The 18,623-nt window shown below is 40.4% G+C and overlaps 1 protein-coding gene across 1 annotated transcript in view; it reads right to left on the minus strand.

Annotated features, from left to right (window-relative positions):
* Positions 1–423: 423 nt before the first annotated feature.
* The window catches only part of LOC102947212 (multiple epidermal growth factor-like domains protein 6), a 284,176-nt gene continuing 265,976 nt past the window's right edge, over positions 424–18,623 (minus strand). Inside the window, exons 31-38 of the mRNA XM_043522132.1 lie at positions 15,680–15,808; positions 14,030–14,155; positions 13,095–13,223; positions 11,552–11,680; positions 10,980–11,108; positions 9,857–9,985; positions 5,412–5,540; positions 424–4,403 (exon numbers count right to left, since the gene is read on the minus strand). Of these exons, the coding sequence (XP_043378067.1) occupies positions 4,357–4,403; positions 5,412–5,540; positions 9,857–9,985; positions 10,980–11,108; positions 11,552–11,680; positions 13,095–13,223; positions 14,030–14,155; positions 15,680–15,808 (947 nt within the window). The 3' untranslated portion in view covers positions 424–4,356. The remainder of the gene's footprint in view (positions 4,404–5,411; positions 5,541–9,856; positions 9,986–10,979; positions 11,109–11,551; positions 11,681–13,094; positions 13,224–14,029; positions 14,156–15,679; positions 15,809–18,623) is intronic.

Genomic DNA, 18,623 nt, shown 5'->3' on the forward strand with positions numbered 1-18,623 from the left:
TCCCCCCCCCCCCCCCATAGCCCCTCCTTGCTGAGCCCCAACCACCTTCACCTGGACCCTCCTACAGAGTCCCATTACCGTTGCACCCAGAACCCCCCAACAAGTCCCTTGCATCCAGATCCCCCCCACACCCAGATCCCCCACTGAGCCGCTTGCACCCAGATTGCTCCACACAGAACCCTCTCAACCCACACCTGGATCTCCCACACTAAGGCCCTCCACACTTGGATCCTGCCTTGCCATTGTCTGCCTGCCCACACCTGGGGCACCTGGCATGGAGGGGCAGGGCCCTGGAGTGTTTCTGGGGCAGGCCCAGTCCTTGTGCTGAGTCAGAGTTGGGTGCAGCCTCACTGCTGAGTCTGTGTCCCGGGTGGGAGCTGCACAGTGATCTCCCACCTCTGTGCAGCCAGTGGCCTGCGCTCCCCAATGCCATGCTGGAGCCTCCACATTTATTTGACAAAGAAAATGTGCAGAATTTTTCCGAATTTTAAAATATTATGCATAGAATTTTTATTTTTTGGCGCAGAATGCCCCGAGGAGTAAAGAGCTATTCCTAGGACTCTGTTCCCTTCTCCCTGGTAAAAGAATAAATTCTGAAATAAACATGATTTTTTTTGGCATGGGTAAACCAGCAATAATAATCAGTGATGCTTCCAAAATGTGTCCATAATTTCCATGTTTGTCCTGTTGGCAATTTCTGATACTGTGCTGGTTATTACTTAGGCAAACAGAAACCTGCAGCCAATCAAAATAATAGGGTTAATAAGAAATCTGGGCAAACTTTAATAGCTATGGTTCTTAAACATAAAAAGGATAAAAGTAGAACAGTAAGTTTTGGCAGTGAGGAGCAGGGAATTTTCAAAATCCTGATGGTTTCCCTATGAGGATACTATTATAATTATAGAAATCTAACCTAAAACATGCTGCTCTGCTTGCTCAAACTCACATTGAGTAGAATTCTGCTGGCTTCATCAGGTCATAGTCTACCCATTTAGCTGCTTGTAAGTCTGGAGTTGATTCAGATTTACACCAATGTAAAAGAGCAGTAGTGACCTGTGTATTCATATAACATGCTTGTTATATTCAGAATACAAAGTCCACGAATGTCTAGAAATTCCACTATAAGTGACTGCAGTGACATGGGAAATAGGTTGCCAAGGAGAGTGCACCAAGCTGAAGATACAGATGAATTTAAAATACACTAAATCATAGGACAGGAAGGGACCTTGAGAGGTCATCTAGTCCAGTCCCCCTGCACTCATGGCAGGACTAAGTATAATCCAGACCATTCCTGACAGGTGTCATTGCCAACACATTTCAATGCTAACTGTCATCCTAGCAGTTTATACTGGTATTTTACTAAACAGAATAAATGATCAATTAAAATGTATGACATTGTTTTAGTAACAAATAGAACTCATTTGCCACAGTTTAACAAAATGAGTGTAACAGAAAACTATTTAACACCTTTCCCAGGACAAAAAAGCGCATGTAGTTTATTTGACAACATTCTGTAGGCACATAATTCCCTCTTTGGTAAATGTTGTTCGCCAACGGTAAGAAGCAGCACCCACAAATTGTTCACAATATTCCAAGTAAGTTTTCAATCAGTTAGGAAAATACATAACTAATGATAACAGATCTTGGGCCTAGCCCTGGGCAGAAAATGATTTTCCCATCCTGTAATCATTTGAGATTTCAAAAACATTTCCCTGATCCAAATTGGAACAAAAAGTCATCCTCAAAGATTTCTGCTAATTGAAAATCCAATTTTTTTTTTGCACAGGTCAATCAAAATATTCCATTCTGAATGTCAAAGTGTTTCAAAATTCTTTGTTTCCATAAATTAACTTACATTTCAAAACAAAAAGTCTTTTCAACCAGAAAAATATCAAAAGATCCTGTTTTGACCATTTCAAAATTTTCTTTTAAAAAATGTTTGCATAGACAAAATTTGTCAAAACTGACCCCATTTATGCAAACAGTTTTGGTTCTGAGGAACTAGCCTCTTCTGATGAAAAATGTTTTTCAAAATATTCCTGACCAGTTCTAGCTGGGCCTCTAATTCGGTGGGAAATAACCTATATTATTCCTATTGTTTTCTTGACAATGTGCCTTATGTCTTACTTGGGTAATTGTTTTAAAAAACAGTACAGACAAAATTATTAATTCCATTTCCAGTACATATTTACAGTGCTCAGTTAAAGTACTGTGGAAAATGTAAACAAGAATACACTAAAATAGAGAGGGGTATGGTAAGAAAAATAGAACAGTCCTTTGAAAACACAGGTTCTGCTTATAAATATGGCTTCTTAAAGGGTTCTTTGGTAAGCAGCTCTTATTACAGTTAAATACACGTATTATGAAAAACAGTAAACATTGTGTACCACTACAAAATAGCATACGCCAAAGTTGGTTCTTTGTGCATCAGTTGCTGAGTAAACAAACCATACATTTGTCCAAAGACTGTGGGTATTGTCCCTAAGTGAAAAGTCCTGAGCATAATGCATCACTTGCAATATCTATGTTTTTTTGGGCATTCACTTTTGCCTTGTATTGCATATCTCTCTTGCAGTTAAAAACAAGGCATTGGCGTCTCCTCTCTCACAGTTTGAGCCTGGTATAAACCCCATTCACTTCAATGGAGTTACTCCTGAATTACACTACTGTAAGGTGAGAATCAGGGCAGTGTGTCTTTAAAAAGGAGACTTAAAATGACAGCAGCAGCTGGTCTAGGCCTACTGAGAGTTGTTTGTTTCTGGGTAACTCCAGGCCATCGCTGCTTCTGCCCTCATTTACATCAATGTAAACTGGGAATAACTCCACTCATGTCCATTTTGTTACTAAGTAGAACTGGTGTGAGATCAAAATTAGGCCCTGTGTCTTTCTGGCTCAAAGCACTGTTGGTTAATTAATTCTGTTATTGTCACAGGAATGTTTGGAATTACTTTCAATAACAGCGTAGTCATGGACAACAATAGTCATACTTTCATTATGCTTAACAAATGCCAACCAAACCTCTAATCGCTCTCAATAGATCACAGCTGGAGTTCAAGTCCCAGGTAAGCAACAGTGGCCTGCTACTGACTGGGCAGCTAATGAATCGTTCAAGACCTCAGCTGAAGCTTGGGATGCTTTATCTGGACAGTGTCTGACTGCAGAAATCAGAGACTACCACAATTGCAACGATGAACCTTTTAAAAGGAAAACCAGGGCCTTTTCCTGCAGTGTCGCCATTAGTGTGTCATGATGTGTGAAAGAGAGCTTAAGTGGCAACACCATACAACCTTTCGCTAAATTCCATGCCGCTTTTGAGTAAGTTCCACTTTTCACCCAGTCAGACTGAGAGTTGCTATGAACAGGCTTATAACTTCTAACCGATCAGAACAATGGTACAAATTGGTGCCATTAAATCTTTCATCCCATGAGGGTACACTAAAAATGCAGAACATTATATCTTTACAGTTACTCAGTCCTATATTAAAAGGATAACCTGTAAAATGGACAAAAATAGTATTAACTATATTTTCAGTAACCATGATCACTTTGCTTTACAAAGTGACCAACAGATAACATTGAACAAAGTCAGAACCATTTTAAATTCTCAGAATTTAACGTCTAACTTCACCAAACTGGGTAGTACAAGCACAGTACAATGTCTTGTTTACAAAGGAGATATAATTTATCTTAAAATCACCAATAATCAGACATCTTTGCCTGCTTCCCACAGCATCCTCAAAAGATATACCTTTCTTCTGAAATGAAAAGGGGATGTTTCTTTGCGAGCCACTGAATGGTTTGACTTTGACAAACCAGCAAAACTGAATCTACATGAAGAAAACCCATACAGATTCCATTCTGTCCTCTGGTAGCTAGACTCTTTTACATAAACCAGATCTAAGCTTGAGCCCTTGGAGTTCAAATAGGTATTATCACCAGTCTCATTGTCAGCTGGATTTAGAAAGCCACTGGTATTTAATGTGGCTTATTGTAAATGTGTATATTACATTTTTTATCATGATAGTCTTGAAATATCAGTTTTGCTAAAAATATTTTCCCCCACATGTAATTCAAACAATACGTGACAACAGGAATCTGAAAGAATGTCCAGAGTGGATTAATTGAGAAGTAGGAGGTTAAGAATAAATAAATGAAACAGGTTAGAAGTTTTAAAAAGGGATCCAAACTACTTATTGGCCACTGTTGTCTTCCATGAAAAAGTGTGAATATTTCAACACAGTTCAAACTGAATTCAAGCAGTTCTTGTACCCAAGTTTAAATATTGTCTGTGCCTATAAAACAATTCATTTATTAGTCCAAGCATTACTGTTGTAGAGATCTTGAAAAAGCATTCCCTCATTCCTGAGTTTGTTCTTCATAAGAAGGAAGTTTTGGAGGGCCTCCTAGAGAATTAAATAGAAATAGTTTTGGGGCCATATAATGCAACTGTATGAGATTTAATATAGGTTATACAATAAACATTTTGATAATCCAGCCTCCATCAGCAAGCAGAGGACTAGGTGATGCTTGTTTCCTAGGTTATAGGCAGAGAGAATGGCCTCAATAATAACGGCAAAGGCCACTTGCATTTAGATCTTTCATACCGATGGATCCTAAAGTGTTTCCCAAACTAAATGCAGAATTGTATGGTAACATTAATGAACTGTCAGCACTACATATCACAGATGACATGGGTAATTTAAACTAAGGACCCTAGGAAAGAGTGTCATGGGGTTTTTAATACCCTCACAAAGCAGAGAGGATCTCTATTTTCCAAGGTCTCACCTACCCATCTGGCCATCAATAGCATTTCAGCTTGGTATCTCGTAATTAACAATAGGTAGGTATATCGTTGAACTTCGAGTGTATGGGAGATATACATTGATCATTAACTTCCTTCTTTACCTTCCTGAGGCTGCGAGTTTAACAAATTTTAGGCATGCCCCCCTGGGGGTGGGGGAAGGGGGCAAAAGAGGTACAGCTGTGCATTGGGAGGCATTTACAGTATTACGTGCGGTAGGCATTCAGGCCTTTGTCTTTGTTGAGGGAAACTAGCTTTAAGTTGCATCTGGGACTTCAGTAGGACCCCCCCCCTCAGACATGCTGAATAAGTTCATCTCCCAGCTGGTCAATCCTCACCTCCTCCTGGAATGTTCCTATCCACTTTGATGGCTGCAACAGCTAGCTTCAGGCCCTCTAGCAGAGTGGCTAACATGGGCAGCTTAAACATTCCAACCCCCTCCAAGTGGACTTTCTGCTGCCAGGGGCTCAGAGCCCACATTCCACTGGCACAATCCCGTGGAACCCAAATAGTGACAAATCTGGCCTTTCAACTGCATCCTTTCCCAAGATAAGCAGACACTCTTTGAAATTTTCTGTTTAGAAGAGCTACCATCTCTTTCCTGTGTTACCTTCTTCACAGGTTGGCCCCATCCACTTGGCAGGACACATGCAGCTCCCATTGTGAGGATGACACTTGGATTTGTTGGCACACTGGCATCTCAGAGAGCAGCTGGGGCCATACTGGTCTGACCTGCATTCTGGAAGGGCAAAACATTTCAACAAATGTTTACTGCACAGATTTAAAACCGCTTAGTGTCTCTGACTCAGCTAAGCACTTTGAGTAGAGAAGAGGGTCTGAAAGGAAAGGTAGAAGCAGAAAAGAGGAGGGGGGAGGATATGGGTAAGGAGAGGAGAACAAGACTTCTTCTCAGGAACCATTAGAACCATGTGTCACAATTCATTAGAGAAGTTCAGTATAAGACATAGGCCCCGACCTTGGTAGAAGATGGGGAATGGTGTAGAAAACACATAGAAAACAGGGCAGATTAACTTTGAGCCAATATCAGAGTTTCAGGGGAAAATGTCTCACACAGTTTGAAACTGGGGATTTTTCTCCCTGAGAGATCATGAAAATTCCTGGCTTTTTCACTGGAAAAAACTCTGAATGGCTCAACTGAGAATTGAAATGTCATTCTCCATTTGTGATCTGGGTGTGACGTGGTAAAACTTTGTTGGGGTCAGCTCTGGAACAGAAAATATCACTGACTATCGTTATTTGCCCATTCCAAATGGCTGAAGGTTTTTGTTGTGTTAAAAAGCTGACCTCTCTTTTGCCTAAGGTAAATACTCATCTGTATAAAACAAAGAAAGGAAGAGAACTGACTTATTATCCTGTATGATTAATTGCCTTGGACCTTGGTACACACCTCCACTGCTCATCTAGCATACTCCCTCTGTTAGTACCATGAAAACAATTAGAGACCCAGACTTGCTAAACAATAAGAAAAAACACACATTTTGGAAAGCCTTGAAGCCTGTGTTTGTCATCCACTAACTGGTCCTGCCTCACTGGTACAGCCAATTCATGGTCAAAAAGTCTTAAAGAAGTTCCCAATATGAGAACTGTAGCAGGTATGAGAATGGATGGTGACAAACTTATACCCCCTGAACTAACCCACTGAAAGGGAGTTGCGGATTTCTTCAAGCAGGCTATTGTCATTTTATAGATTCTTACTGGCTTCCACAATTACCCAGTGCAATTCTTGGCTCTTTATGCATGGCACTATGTAATCTTCACATAAACCAAGACAAGCAGAGTCAATCTGAAAATTATTTCATATCACCCTTTATGACCCTAAGAACCTCTCAATGCCAACTGGCAAAGGGTTCACTGTTCTGTAACAGCAACTTCTATCAGGCCCAACAAACTCACTACACCTCCACACTGCTTTCATAGTATTTATCCAAAAAGGGTCATGTGAGGTGCCTAATAAAAAGCTTATGTCCTACTGAGTCTCATAATCATTGCAAGAAGTACAGATGATATTTAAGGAGTTGTACTTATGTACTAAAAATATATTTTAGATTCTGTGCCCTAGGCTGGATTGACAAACAGGTTTTGCCAGGCAAAGAGATGTATATTCACCTGTTTGCTGAGGTTCTTATGTAGATTAAGCACTGAAGACAACACAATGGAAGCCTGTTTTGGATATGGAGACAACACCAACACGTGAAGGCAACCGGGGGGACAAAACAATGAGTTTTGGGAAATATAAGGAAAAGCAAAAGGACATCTTGTTATCCATCACTGAGGCAGCGAAAAAGAACTGTGCGTTTTGCATCCATGAAAGGTGGATCTCAACCATTTTGGTTGGTAATGTGGGGAGTCATTTTAGGTTAGAAAGTGCTTTAGACTAGGGATTTTAGCCTGTTAAAGATAACTTTAGACTCTAAGAAGTGTGCTATACTTTTTATTTTATATGTAACCATTTCTGTTTCTATTATCCCTACTCAGTATCTCTGAAATCTTTATTTCTGGTAATAAATTTATGACTGTTTTCACTATAACTATATCTCAGTGCTGTGATGTTATAAAGGGCCTGAGTTGTACCAGCCTAGCTTTGCCTACACTGCTCTCTGGGGGACAGCAAAGCTGGTAATTCTGTGAGTATCCTGTGACAGGCTGAATACTACAGGGAGACAAGAGTGCTGGAACTAGAAGTGCTGGGGGTGCTGTAGGTTTTATGCCCATCGTGCAAAATTCTATTTACCTATTCTATTCACCAGGCTAGTAAAACATCATTATGCTTTTTCATGATCATCTATCTCCACTGCAAGAGATGAGTAAATAGGTTTTGTGCCTCGTTTTCATCACAACTTTTCAAAGTTGTTTATGCACTTAGGATACATGCCTGGAGGAAAACGTAGCAGCAGGCTGGGAAGGCAGGGTGCTAAATACATTGTAAATAACAGCTCTTCCCCCCCAAAGAACTCATTGTAAATATAAAGAATCTTTTCCCTTTCACTGCACCAACCAGTATGTAAATAAAAATGTTTCCAATTGCCGTTTCAGCTACTAACCCACGTGTGGGGGAATTCTTCCCTTGGTCTCAGAAGCTTGGTTTTTTCAATTAGGAAATGTTATGAGACAGGGTCTCCTGAACACCTCTGGACCTGATTTTTATTTATGTAATACCACATTTTCATGATAACAACAAAGTGTATTTAAGACATCTGTTTGAAAGTCTGCAATGCTAATTTACCAGAAAAAAGAGGTCCCATAAAAGCTTGTTATATTCTCTCTTTTTTTTTAATTAACATTTTGGCTGTTTAATGGGTGCCTTACCAGAGTTCAAATTAAAATCAGGCCTTTTATCTTTATAGCTGCTGCATAGTCACAGCTGCTCACAGTTATATCACAGATGAACGGAGCCTAATTGAAAATAAAAACGCAAATAAAACCTGCTCCATAACTGCTTTTCATGGATGGGGGTTGTGACTAGCAGGTTTAAGAAAATAAAAATCCCTCCCTTTCTTTGAAAGAAGCAGAAACTTTGCTCACATTTTCAACGCTAAGCTTCCCCCTTGCGTTTCATTTCTGCCTAAAGTCACTGGCAAGATCTTTGGATTCATGCAGCCTTACTCACTGTATTGTGTGGTTCAACTCTCCATTCAGACCACAGGGTCTGGAGATTGATTTTTGACCACAGGACAGTGCAGCAGGGGAAGCAAGTCATTTTCTTTTTTAGCTTTTGGGTTGCACCAACTTGTAAGTTTCCAGCAATTATTTAACCTCTCGTTTTCATTGATAATGTGCTCCGTTTTTAACTGTTTCATGCTATTTCCCAGAACAAAAGGACCCTTGAAAAGTGGTTCTGGTATTCTCCAACTGAGATCTTAAAATATTAGTAGTGACTCAGCATGTTTACTTTAGTATTTTTTACCTTTTATAATAGGGACCTGATTCCGCGCTCAAGTTTAATTCCATTTACTTCAGTACAGTTACTCTGGATTTCTGCCAGTGTGACTGAGATCAGAATCTGGCATGAGGATTTTAGCTGCCATCCACACTCTGTCACAACTACCACAATTTCATTAGGACTCAGCTGTTGCAAAGAAAAAACTAGAATTTTCTCCCCCACTTTTATAATCTTGATACATAGGGCAGAATTCTACCTTTCTGAGCAAATCAGTTACCTAGTACACAGTCCAGGGCCTGCTGTGTGCTGGGGAGTTTACTTGGATCAGGACCTGTAAGAGTATGTCTACACTGTAATTAGACACCTGTGGCTGGCCCCTGCCAGCTGACTTGGGCTCATGGGGCTCAGGCTAATGGGTTATTTAATTGTGGTATAGATGTTGAAGCTCAGGCTGAAGCCCAAGCTCTGGGACCCTTCCACCGCACAGGGTACTAAAGCCCTGGCTCCAGCCCAAGCCTGAACATTTAGAGCTCCTTAGCCCCCGTCAGCTCCCAAGGGCCAGCTGTGGGTTTTTAATTGCAGTGTAGACATACCCTAAGACAACTTCTGTAGCCCAGAGCCGGCAGTAGCTGCTATAGCTCCTGTGTTATTGTTCTCTGGGGACAATGGTCAATGTTTCCACATGGGGGTGGAATCATAGATCCTTGACACAGCTTTGGCCTTGGTTTGCCAAGCTCTGCCCACAAGTCTGAGTGCAAAAGCAAGCAGAAATATCTCCAAAGTCCAGTTTACAGCCCCCTGCAAGAGTCCTCCCTTACTCTGCACAGTTGCTGTTTGTGAGTTTCTGAATGTATCCATTGGTAGTGTGTTGTTGTAAAATACAGGAGAATAACATTTTAGGGATGGTCCACATACAGTTTTTCTACCACTATAACTATATTGGTTTAGAAACTGATATAGTTAAAAGTGGTGCCACCTCCTTAAAAAGGTTCTTATATTGGCATAGCTTATTCCCACAGGGAATGAGCCATCCTGATAGCAATCCTGCATAACTGCACCCACACAAGCGGGTTGTACTGATAAGTTTCTAAGCCCATGTATAGGTACAAAAGTCTTGTGTAAACCAGCCCTTGAAGGGTGTTTAATGATCTTACCAATGGTGCATCTATCTCCAGTCCTGCCAGGTGGGCAAAGGCATCTTCCAGTTACAGGTTCACATGAGGCTACTCCTTCACAGTCACACTGATGCTGACATTTGTCTCCAAATCTTCCAACATTACAGCCTAACAAAAAGAACACTTCTTTATGTGCTGTACACGCCAATAGCAAGAAACATGTTATTTCGGTAGAATCTTTCCCGCATATCTCCTAGAACTCATGAGCTCTAAAGTGAATCTAGTGTGAATTGCCACACTTTAATGAAAGACTTACAGATGGAAGAGCCTTAATACTTGCATGCTTTCTTTTTATGCAGGCTAAATCTAATTCAACCTATTGCAGGTATTTGTAACATGCCCCAGCACTGTTGCAGTTAGGTACTTCATTTGATTTTTAATCAAACAACCAGCAGAGAAATATTATGTAACTTTCAACATGAGAGGTAAGAATACTCACTTAATCTAGTTGATACTCTTATTTGAAATGTTAGTGGCAAACTTAAAACTGTATAGAAGCAATTTGTTTTATGAAAGTAACCTGTGGAACTCATCTAATCAATGAGACCAAGTGCTCAGCATTATTCAGAACAGGATTAGACATTTATATAGGACACGAGAATATCCAGAGATCTGAGTAAACAACCCAAGAGTTTAGAGTTTCAGGGCATAATCCAAGCTCTAATAAGGGTCACAAAGAATTTTTTCCTATGGACAGATTATTCCGTAACTGTCTCCTGCAGGTTTTCTTGTGCCTTCCTCTGAAGCAGATGTTACTGCCCACTATTGGAGAGAGAATAATGGACTAGATGTGAATGCAGTATGGAAATAGCTACATTTCATTTGCTTTTTAATGATCTGAATATCTGATAGAATGTCATAACTTTTCCTTTGGGAAACATCCTTTCAAAAAGACGAATGTTAGGGCATGACAAGTATGGTGTGATTGTGGACAAGGTCATTGATCCAGATGTTTTTGATAGAACAATTAACAGTGAAATTGTTAATAATAAGATTCCATAGTGTCCAAAAATAAATAAAGTCTTCTTTGAAAAATACAGAAGTAAGAAGACAGAATACATATGGTGCCAGGCCCAAATTACATAAAAAAGTTTACACACACCTTTTTCACACTGGACACCTTCATAGCCTTCAGGACAAATGCACTGTCCAGTCACTGGATTGCAAGTAGCTCCATTTTTACAGTCACAAGAGTGAATACAGTTTAGACCATAAAATCCAGCAGGGCAGGCTGGGAAATGAAAGGTTACAAATGTTATTTTGGCAACGGGACAAAAGTATATGCAGAAAAAGAATACACCATCCTGTAAGTCTGAGAGTTTCCTGCTATATCTGCAAGAAGAGAGTTAACAATAATAATTATTACATGGGCCCCACTCATTCTGCAAGATACTTGAGCATATGTGTGGTTTTAAAGTTGTGAGTAGTCCCATTGACTTCAATGAGATTATGTGCTTGAAATTATGCACATTCTTAAGTAGCTTGCCGAATCAGGGCCGCAAAGAGAGACAATTTTTAATTGAAACATCAGAAAGTGTACATGACTGCTCTGGGTACATACATAATTTTATTGCTGGACTATAGAACTACTCAGGCGCTTGCATTAGGATCCACTAACACGAACCCCTGATGCAAAGTTGAGGCCTTCTTTCTCTGAGAGGATTGTCTACTTACTGTGCTCACAAGAGTGCCCATAGTAACCTTCTGGACATTGGCAGCAACCAGTAAACCTGTCACAAGATCCATTGTTCTGACAGGAGCAGTTTAAGTGGCAGTCAGAACCATATTTACCCAGGGCACATTCTGTTAATAAAAAGAACAAAAAGTTTTATTCATCCACACTTCACACTGGAAAGACACGTAAGGAAATAATACTAGTCAGAAAAGATTTTATAGAGCTAAGAACTATTTGTTGTGAATTTCCTCCCCACCTGTGTGAAATTTATCTGCTTTATGGGTTCACTAAATTTCTGCATAACTGGGAACAACTTAACAAATTTGTGAGAGAAATATTTTTCACTATCTGGATGTTTATGCAATACTGAAAAGCCATTTTCTTTCCACAATTCCCATTTGTGAATTTGTCTTTCTGTATGGTTTATACTGATGGAAAAAAGTATAATTGCACGTTCTCAGAATACAAAACAAATGGCATCATTTCAGTTTTTTTTGTACCTACATCAATGTTTTCTTACCGTTAAATGTAAAGCATTAAATAAAGTACGTTTTCTCAGTTTCTGTTGTATCATATATGGATGCCATTAATTATTAAGTAATTTCTAATGGAAATGGAAAGAACTCTGTTTCACACCCTTGCATAATTAGGTACCTACCATAGCGAACTAAAACACTTCACAAATTGTTGATAGCAAAAGTGATCATGTATCAATATCATCAGCTTTTTTGCAGAAGTGTAGCTCCTCCATTGCTAAGACATTCTAGAGTTTCTGGAGCAAGTCACAACAAGTAGGTATATCTGGAAACTCCTTGCTTCCATTTCTCACCAATTCCATATCTAGCTGCCATTGCTATGGGTATGCACAAATCAGCATGACTATCCAATTCAGCGGTCTGTGGGTGGGGGCATATACTAAACAAGATTTTCTATCTTAGGTAGCTCTCATCACCGTAGTATCTAAATCACTGGAGTAAGCTGCACATAGGGTTATCTTTGGAAAAATATGTAAATATACTCGGATAGCTGGTGTAAGTTGGCCTAGGTCCCTCAAAGTCAGGAAGCTACACTGATTTACACAAGCCGAGGATCTGGCCCAACATTTGTTCAACTGTGTTAGGGACATAAATGTCCACAACAATGATGAATGTACCTGCTAAGTCACTAAGATTAATCGGAACCTGCCCTCACTATCTGAGGGTTGGTTCATTCCTGCTAGTGCAGCCTGCAGGGTTTTTTCATACCTAGATTTGGAGAGGTCACTAACACACAGCTCCCAGTACAATTTCCTATAGAGTAGTTTAGTTGTTAGGATCAAAACATCAGGCTACTAGTGACCCTTGCAAATTACTGAGAAGGTCCAACTAATAATATAACTCATAGTCTTACTTCCAAAAGTGTTGCATGAATTACTGTACAATGCCAGTGGCAGTTCATTATAAAATCTGATACTGCTGCTGACCTCTTCTTTGTTGAGTCAAAAGAGAGAGAGAGAGAGAGAGAGAGAGAGAGAGAGAGAGAGAGAGAGAGAGAAGATACTACCTTTTTCACAATAACTTCCTGTCCAGCCAAGTCCACAGGAACAAGATCCGTTCACAGGGTCACAGATACCACCATTCTTACAGATACACCTTAGCTGGCAGCTGGGGCCATAGCTTCCCTGGGGACACACTACAGCAAATTAAAGTTGTTAAATAAAATTAGCCTCAAAGAGGATGAATGCAAAAGAAGGAAACGATGAATGCAGAAAGTTCTCTTTACCGTATGTTACACATACTTGGTGTAACAGGGCACTTGGGCCTTTGGGTGTATGTGAACACCTCTGCCCTGTGCTGTGCCTACCGTCTTCTCCACTGCCCTGTCCCTCCCTTCACTTTTCTTTCCATTTAGCTTATCCCCTCCTAACTGACCATCCCCTTGCCCCAAAAGAATTATTGTAGAATGAACATGACGTTTGCTGCCATTGCAGTCTTCAGTCTTGTGTGTTCACCCCATCCCCAACCTGGTGTCTGCCCGTGTCTGTCTTGTCTATTTAGATAATACACTCTTTGGGGCAGGGACTGTCCATTACTCTCTACAGTGCCTAGAAAAATGGGGCCTCTTTCTTGGTTGGTCCTTAGTCATGACCATAATAAACATGATTATTAGATGACATGCTGAGGGCAGCGCAACTTTGGGTTGCTTTGTGTTATTTTGAATATTTCTATGTTAATGCAGAGGAGCCTTGAGCAAAGAAACTGGAGCTGCACAGTTTGGAGCAGCTACAGACTCAGCCCACCAGCTTACACTGGGTTACATTTAAAACATCATTTTGCTCCAGAGAGATAAGGAAATGCAGCGATTGCTCACAGAATGAATTCCTAGGGGCATAAACAATGGCAATTTATTTACATTTGTGGGGCTGAGATATTTCTTTTTCTGACTGCTGCAAGTAAGTGTCTAGATTGACAGGGTGCCCTTGGATCTCGTTCTGTTACCTTGCTGACAACTGGGTCCAATTTGGCCAGGTGGACAGTAGCACTTGCCAGTCACTGGGTCACACTGCCCTTTACCACAGGAGCACAACAGGATACAGTCCTTCCCATAGCGGCTTACAGGACAAACTAGAGGAAACATGAACTTTTCTCATTAAATATGCCAGCTGTCCAGACCCGTGCTTCTTTTTGTAATGTAAGGCCCTTCCTTTTAATCAAGCAGACTCCTCTAAGCTGCATTCAGCTTGGTTTTGAATCTGAAGAAATCAGTTTCACAAAAAGAAAAGTGTCCAAGTATTTGCTTACGTTTTTCCTCTGAAATTTTACTTGACATTAGGAATCTTCTACCAAACATTACTGTGAAAACAATGAAGCTTCCTAATGAAAGTGGAACCAAGCTCCACTAGAGTATTAAATGGTGGTCCCGCTTTAAAGTAAAGATTTCCTCATTCCCATAACACTGATGTTTCATTTATTGATCAGCAACAGTTCAGATTATCAAAAATACGGTGAAGTGTTAAGTTTTGTAAAACAAGTTATAGTGAACTGCAAAAAGTAATTGAAAAAGCTAACAAGGCAGTAATTTTTTATTAGCATTACAGTCATAAATTATGAATGGTAAACTAGATTGCCACGGTTAGATGGGATTTACTGAAGACTTAATTACCTTCTAGTCACTCAGTTTTTATGAGGGTGCCAGTGCAAAACTTCAAGGGCCAGAATGTGGAGCTCTTTCTCATCCTCATGAGCATTTATTCACATGAGTAGGCTCACTGGCTTCAAACAAACTTTTTCTATAAGTGCTCATCCACATGAAGCCTGAGAAAATCTTGCTTCAATACAGGCGAAAAACCCCATCATCTGCACACCCCTAGTTGTCGTCTACCACCCCACACTGGAACTCATATGGGGTATCATTTATCAATTACAACCCACAGACATCTTTCCCCAACCCTCTCTTCTGGCCTTCAAATGACCCTCTAGTCTCACCAAGCTCATCATCAGAAGTAAGCTCTTCACAGACCAGGCCACACCAACTCAAAGTGGTACTAGATCCTGCCAGAAAAACAGATTCTAAACCTCCAAACATCTCCATTGCTACAGTGATAAATACCCTCCACAATCTTTCAAGATCCAGGGATCCTACACATGCTTATCGCAACATGTGGTGTACCTCATCCAGAACATCTAATGCCCCAGCAACAGCTATGTGGGTGAAATCAGACAATGACTACCAGATAATCAGACTCTTGAATGAGCTCACACAGAAGAATGATAAAAGACCAAAAAAAAAATATCCCTATCCTACGTAGGTGAGTACCTCAATAAGCAGATTTGGGGCAAAAAAGGAGGAGTTTGACCTCCTCTCCCATTTTGATCTTGCTCATGAAGAGACTAGACACAGAGGCTGCAACTCTGGGTCAATCGTGCCTGCTTCACACTCTCATAAGGAAGAGAAAATGCATTGAAAGAGAATTTTTCACAAACCTGGAATCTCGATTTGCTATTGAGTGAAGGGTTGGTCAGGATCTGCCTGTTGTTTATATACTAATAAACTACTGTTTATCTTCACTATTTTCAATTAATGCTTATTTTGCTCTCTTGTCAGTATATAGATTTAAATTACTCCTTTAATTTTTAATGATCTCTTACTTTTACTACAGTCAGCTCCAATGAAGCCAGGAGGACAATCACAGGTTCCTGTCATAGTATCACAGTGGCCTCCATTAAAGCATTTACATGCCTTTTGGCAGTATGGACCATAGGTGCCTTGTGGACATTCTGTTTTAAAACAGGAAAAAAAGCAATTAGGAAATACTACTTGTGTGACCATACAGTTTCATAGCAAGATCACTTTGTTACCTTACACCTAAATTTTGTTTTCAACCTCTATTTCTAGTCTAATTATTTGTTCTTATAAAACCAATCCTAACTTGCAGGCTTTTTTTTTTTTTAATTGAAGCAGCAGAAAGTCACTTTAACCTATGTTGGTTTTCTCCAAACTGCATTTTTCACTGTAATGTGAGCTGTAATCCTGGCCTGTGAATGGAAGACTGTGCAAGTGTTTCAGAGAAGAGGACATGGGGGATTTCCATAGACTCACGAGTTACACGTACAAATGCAAAACTGGGAATTCTTTTTCTTAAAGGGAGACCTTATCCTGTAATAACCCAAACAAAGTGGCCTTGGCTGGAGTACCAGTGCCATTCATATATGAGGATAAGCTGTCCATGAATAATTTGTCTGACATAGATTTAAATAGGCTTTTCAGGTGGCATTGTATGCATGTGCCTTGCTTCAGATGTCTTCTTTTTGAAGAGCAGTTTATTATGGACAATGCTAGGCAGATATCCATTCTCTCCAAATTTGCATTTATCTAGATAGAGACTGACATTTCATGTTTCCTCATTTCCCTGATACATTCAATGGTAATGGACAAAGCCATTTCCCCAAAACACAACTGGTTATTGTACGCTATTTCAAGGCTCCAGTGCTAGGGCCTGATTCTGATCTCATTTACCCCACTGTCAATCAGGAGGAACTCCCATGAAATTACATTCTTATAAAACAAGTGGGGGAGAATCAAGAATCAAATTATTATTGACGCATCAGAGTATTAAATAGATTTTCCTAATGTTCAGGGCTGGATTAAGGCAACCCAGCGCTCTAGGCACACCATGACAATGGGGCCCCACGCTGGTCCCAATTCACCACTTGGAGAGAATCAGAGGAAGTGGCATGGGATCCCCTTTTCCTTGCCAGGTACAGTAGCTAGCCCCCATCCCCACCCCTTGGGAGCTGCAGAGACAGCCATGTGATGCCCTCTGCCCATGGATAGAGTAGTGGCAGGAAGGGTGTATCACTTGGGTGGGAGGGCTGGGCCCGCTGCACTCTTCCCCCGCCATACCCATGGAGTTCTCTGCAGGGGTGGTGTTGGCAGGTCCCCTCAGAGCAGTGGGTCTTGAAGTTAATATCCCATTGAGATACATGGGGCAGTTTGCCCCTCTCAAAGCTGTTTCAGGCTGTCTGCAGGCTCAGGCATCAGATACACTCAGGTTACGTTTTCAAACTTTTCTCCACAACTGTGACTTACTTAGGTGAAAGCTCAGATTCTGCTGTAATCGTATGATTCTAGGAGCTAAGCCCAGCTGCTAGCAACAGCCCTCTGGTGCTTGTACTTTAGACCAGTTCTGGAACTGCTGGCCTCTGGAGGTGCACAGTGTGTCCCCTTTTCCTCAGTGTATGGTAGCAATTTCTAGATCATCAGAAGCGTGAACACCTTTCTATGTCAGCTGTGCTGAGGATGGCAGTACAGCCTTTCTAAGGCAAACCATTTACCAAGACAATTCACACTGACACTCATTGCTGGAAATGACATTCACTTTCTCCCACTCTGAAAAAGGAAAGCCTGTGGCCATACTGGAAATCCCACCGGAGTATATATGTGGCCAATTTCTAGCCACGTGTCTCTTCATACTTTGTACTGTAGGAATTTATGGATGTTAATAATTCACTCTCTTTCTTCAGTGTATAAAATCATGATTTGTGTGGATGGAGAAGAAATCCTTGCCTCCTCTGAACTGATCTATACAGCACCTCAGAACTGCGAATGCAATCGGGATGTCTTTTAAAAATAACATTGGCTGTTGGCTGCTACCCACGGATACCAGATTAACTGTACTAAATGGACATATGTATTTACAGAATATAGATTCTCTTTTGTTCCATGGGTCCTTTTTACTCAATACATCGCTTCCCCCATCCACTGGAAGAGCAAATCTGAGAGTTAAATCAACATCTCTCCCTACGGGGGTATGATAACACAAACTCTCACACATACTGCAGATTTTACAGAATAAATTTTGCAACTTCATGTACACAGTGAAATGTAAATTCCTGCTGTTGGAGAGAGACCCCCTATAATGTTCTTTCAATATCCACTAAGAAACAGTGTCAAGGAGACATCTTCAGTATAATGATTTCATTTAGCCTCTTTTTCAGTGGCTTCCCTACTTCCTTTTGGTCTTTGTTTGGCTTTTTCCCTTTTTATTCTGCTTCACTCACCTAACTACTTTTTCTCCTCTCTGGCAGAGGTTTCAGAATTGTTTCTCAGTTCAGGCTGACAAGGTTTCTTCCATGACTGGACGTGGTTCCAGTAATACGTGTAATTCTTCCCTTCCCAATGTACTTATCCTTTTAACTTCTTATTTATTTCAGTTCAACAGGGAGCAACACAAGCCGTGAAAACACATCTGCTTCAACATTCAACATAATTATCAGCAAGTTGTTCTCATCTGTTACTACTTTCCAAGAGGCTTATATGCAGACAGCCAGGGCAATTTACACAGAATCCTGCCATTTAAGTAGGCTATGCATCCACAAAGAAGTTTAGTTTATAACCACCAGTTATCTAATAAAGACATTTTCTAATTTAACAGCTTCCTGTACATCAGAGTTATGCTTTTCTGAGAACTGCAAGAACAGCAGCCAGATTTCTAAATCATTTCCTGATCTCTTCCTTCTGTCTTGGGTTAGTTTTGCCATGATCTAAATTCCTTATTCTAATCCTAAATCCTGAGTTAATCCAGAATTCATG

The sequence above is a fragment of the Chelonia mydas genome, chromosome 9, assembly GCF_015237465.2.
Source record: "Chelonia mydas isolate rCheMyd1 chromosome 9, rCheMyd1.pri.v2, whole genome shotgun sequence".
NCBI classification, from domain to species: Eukaryota; Metazoa; Chordata; order Testudines; family Cheloniidae; genus Chelonia; species Chelonia mydas.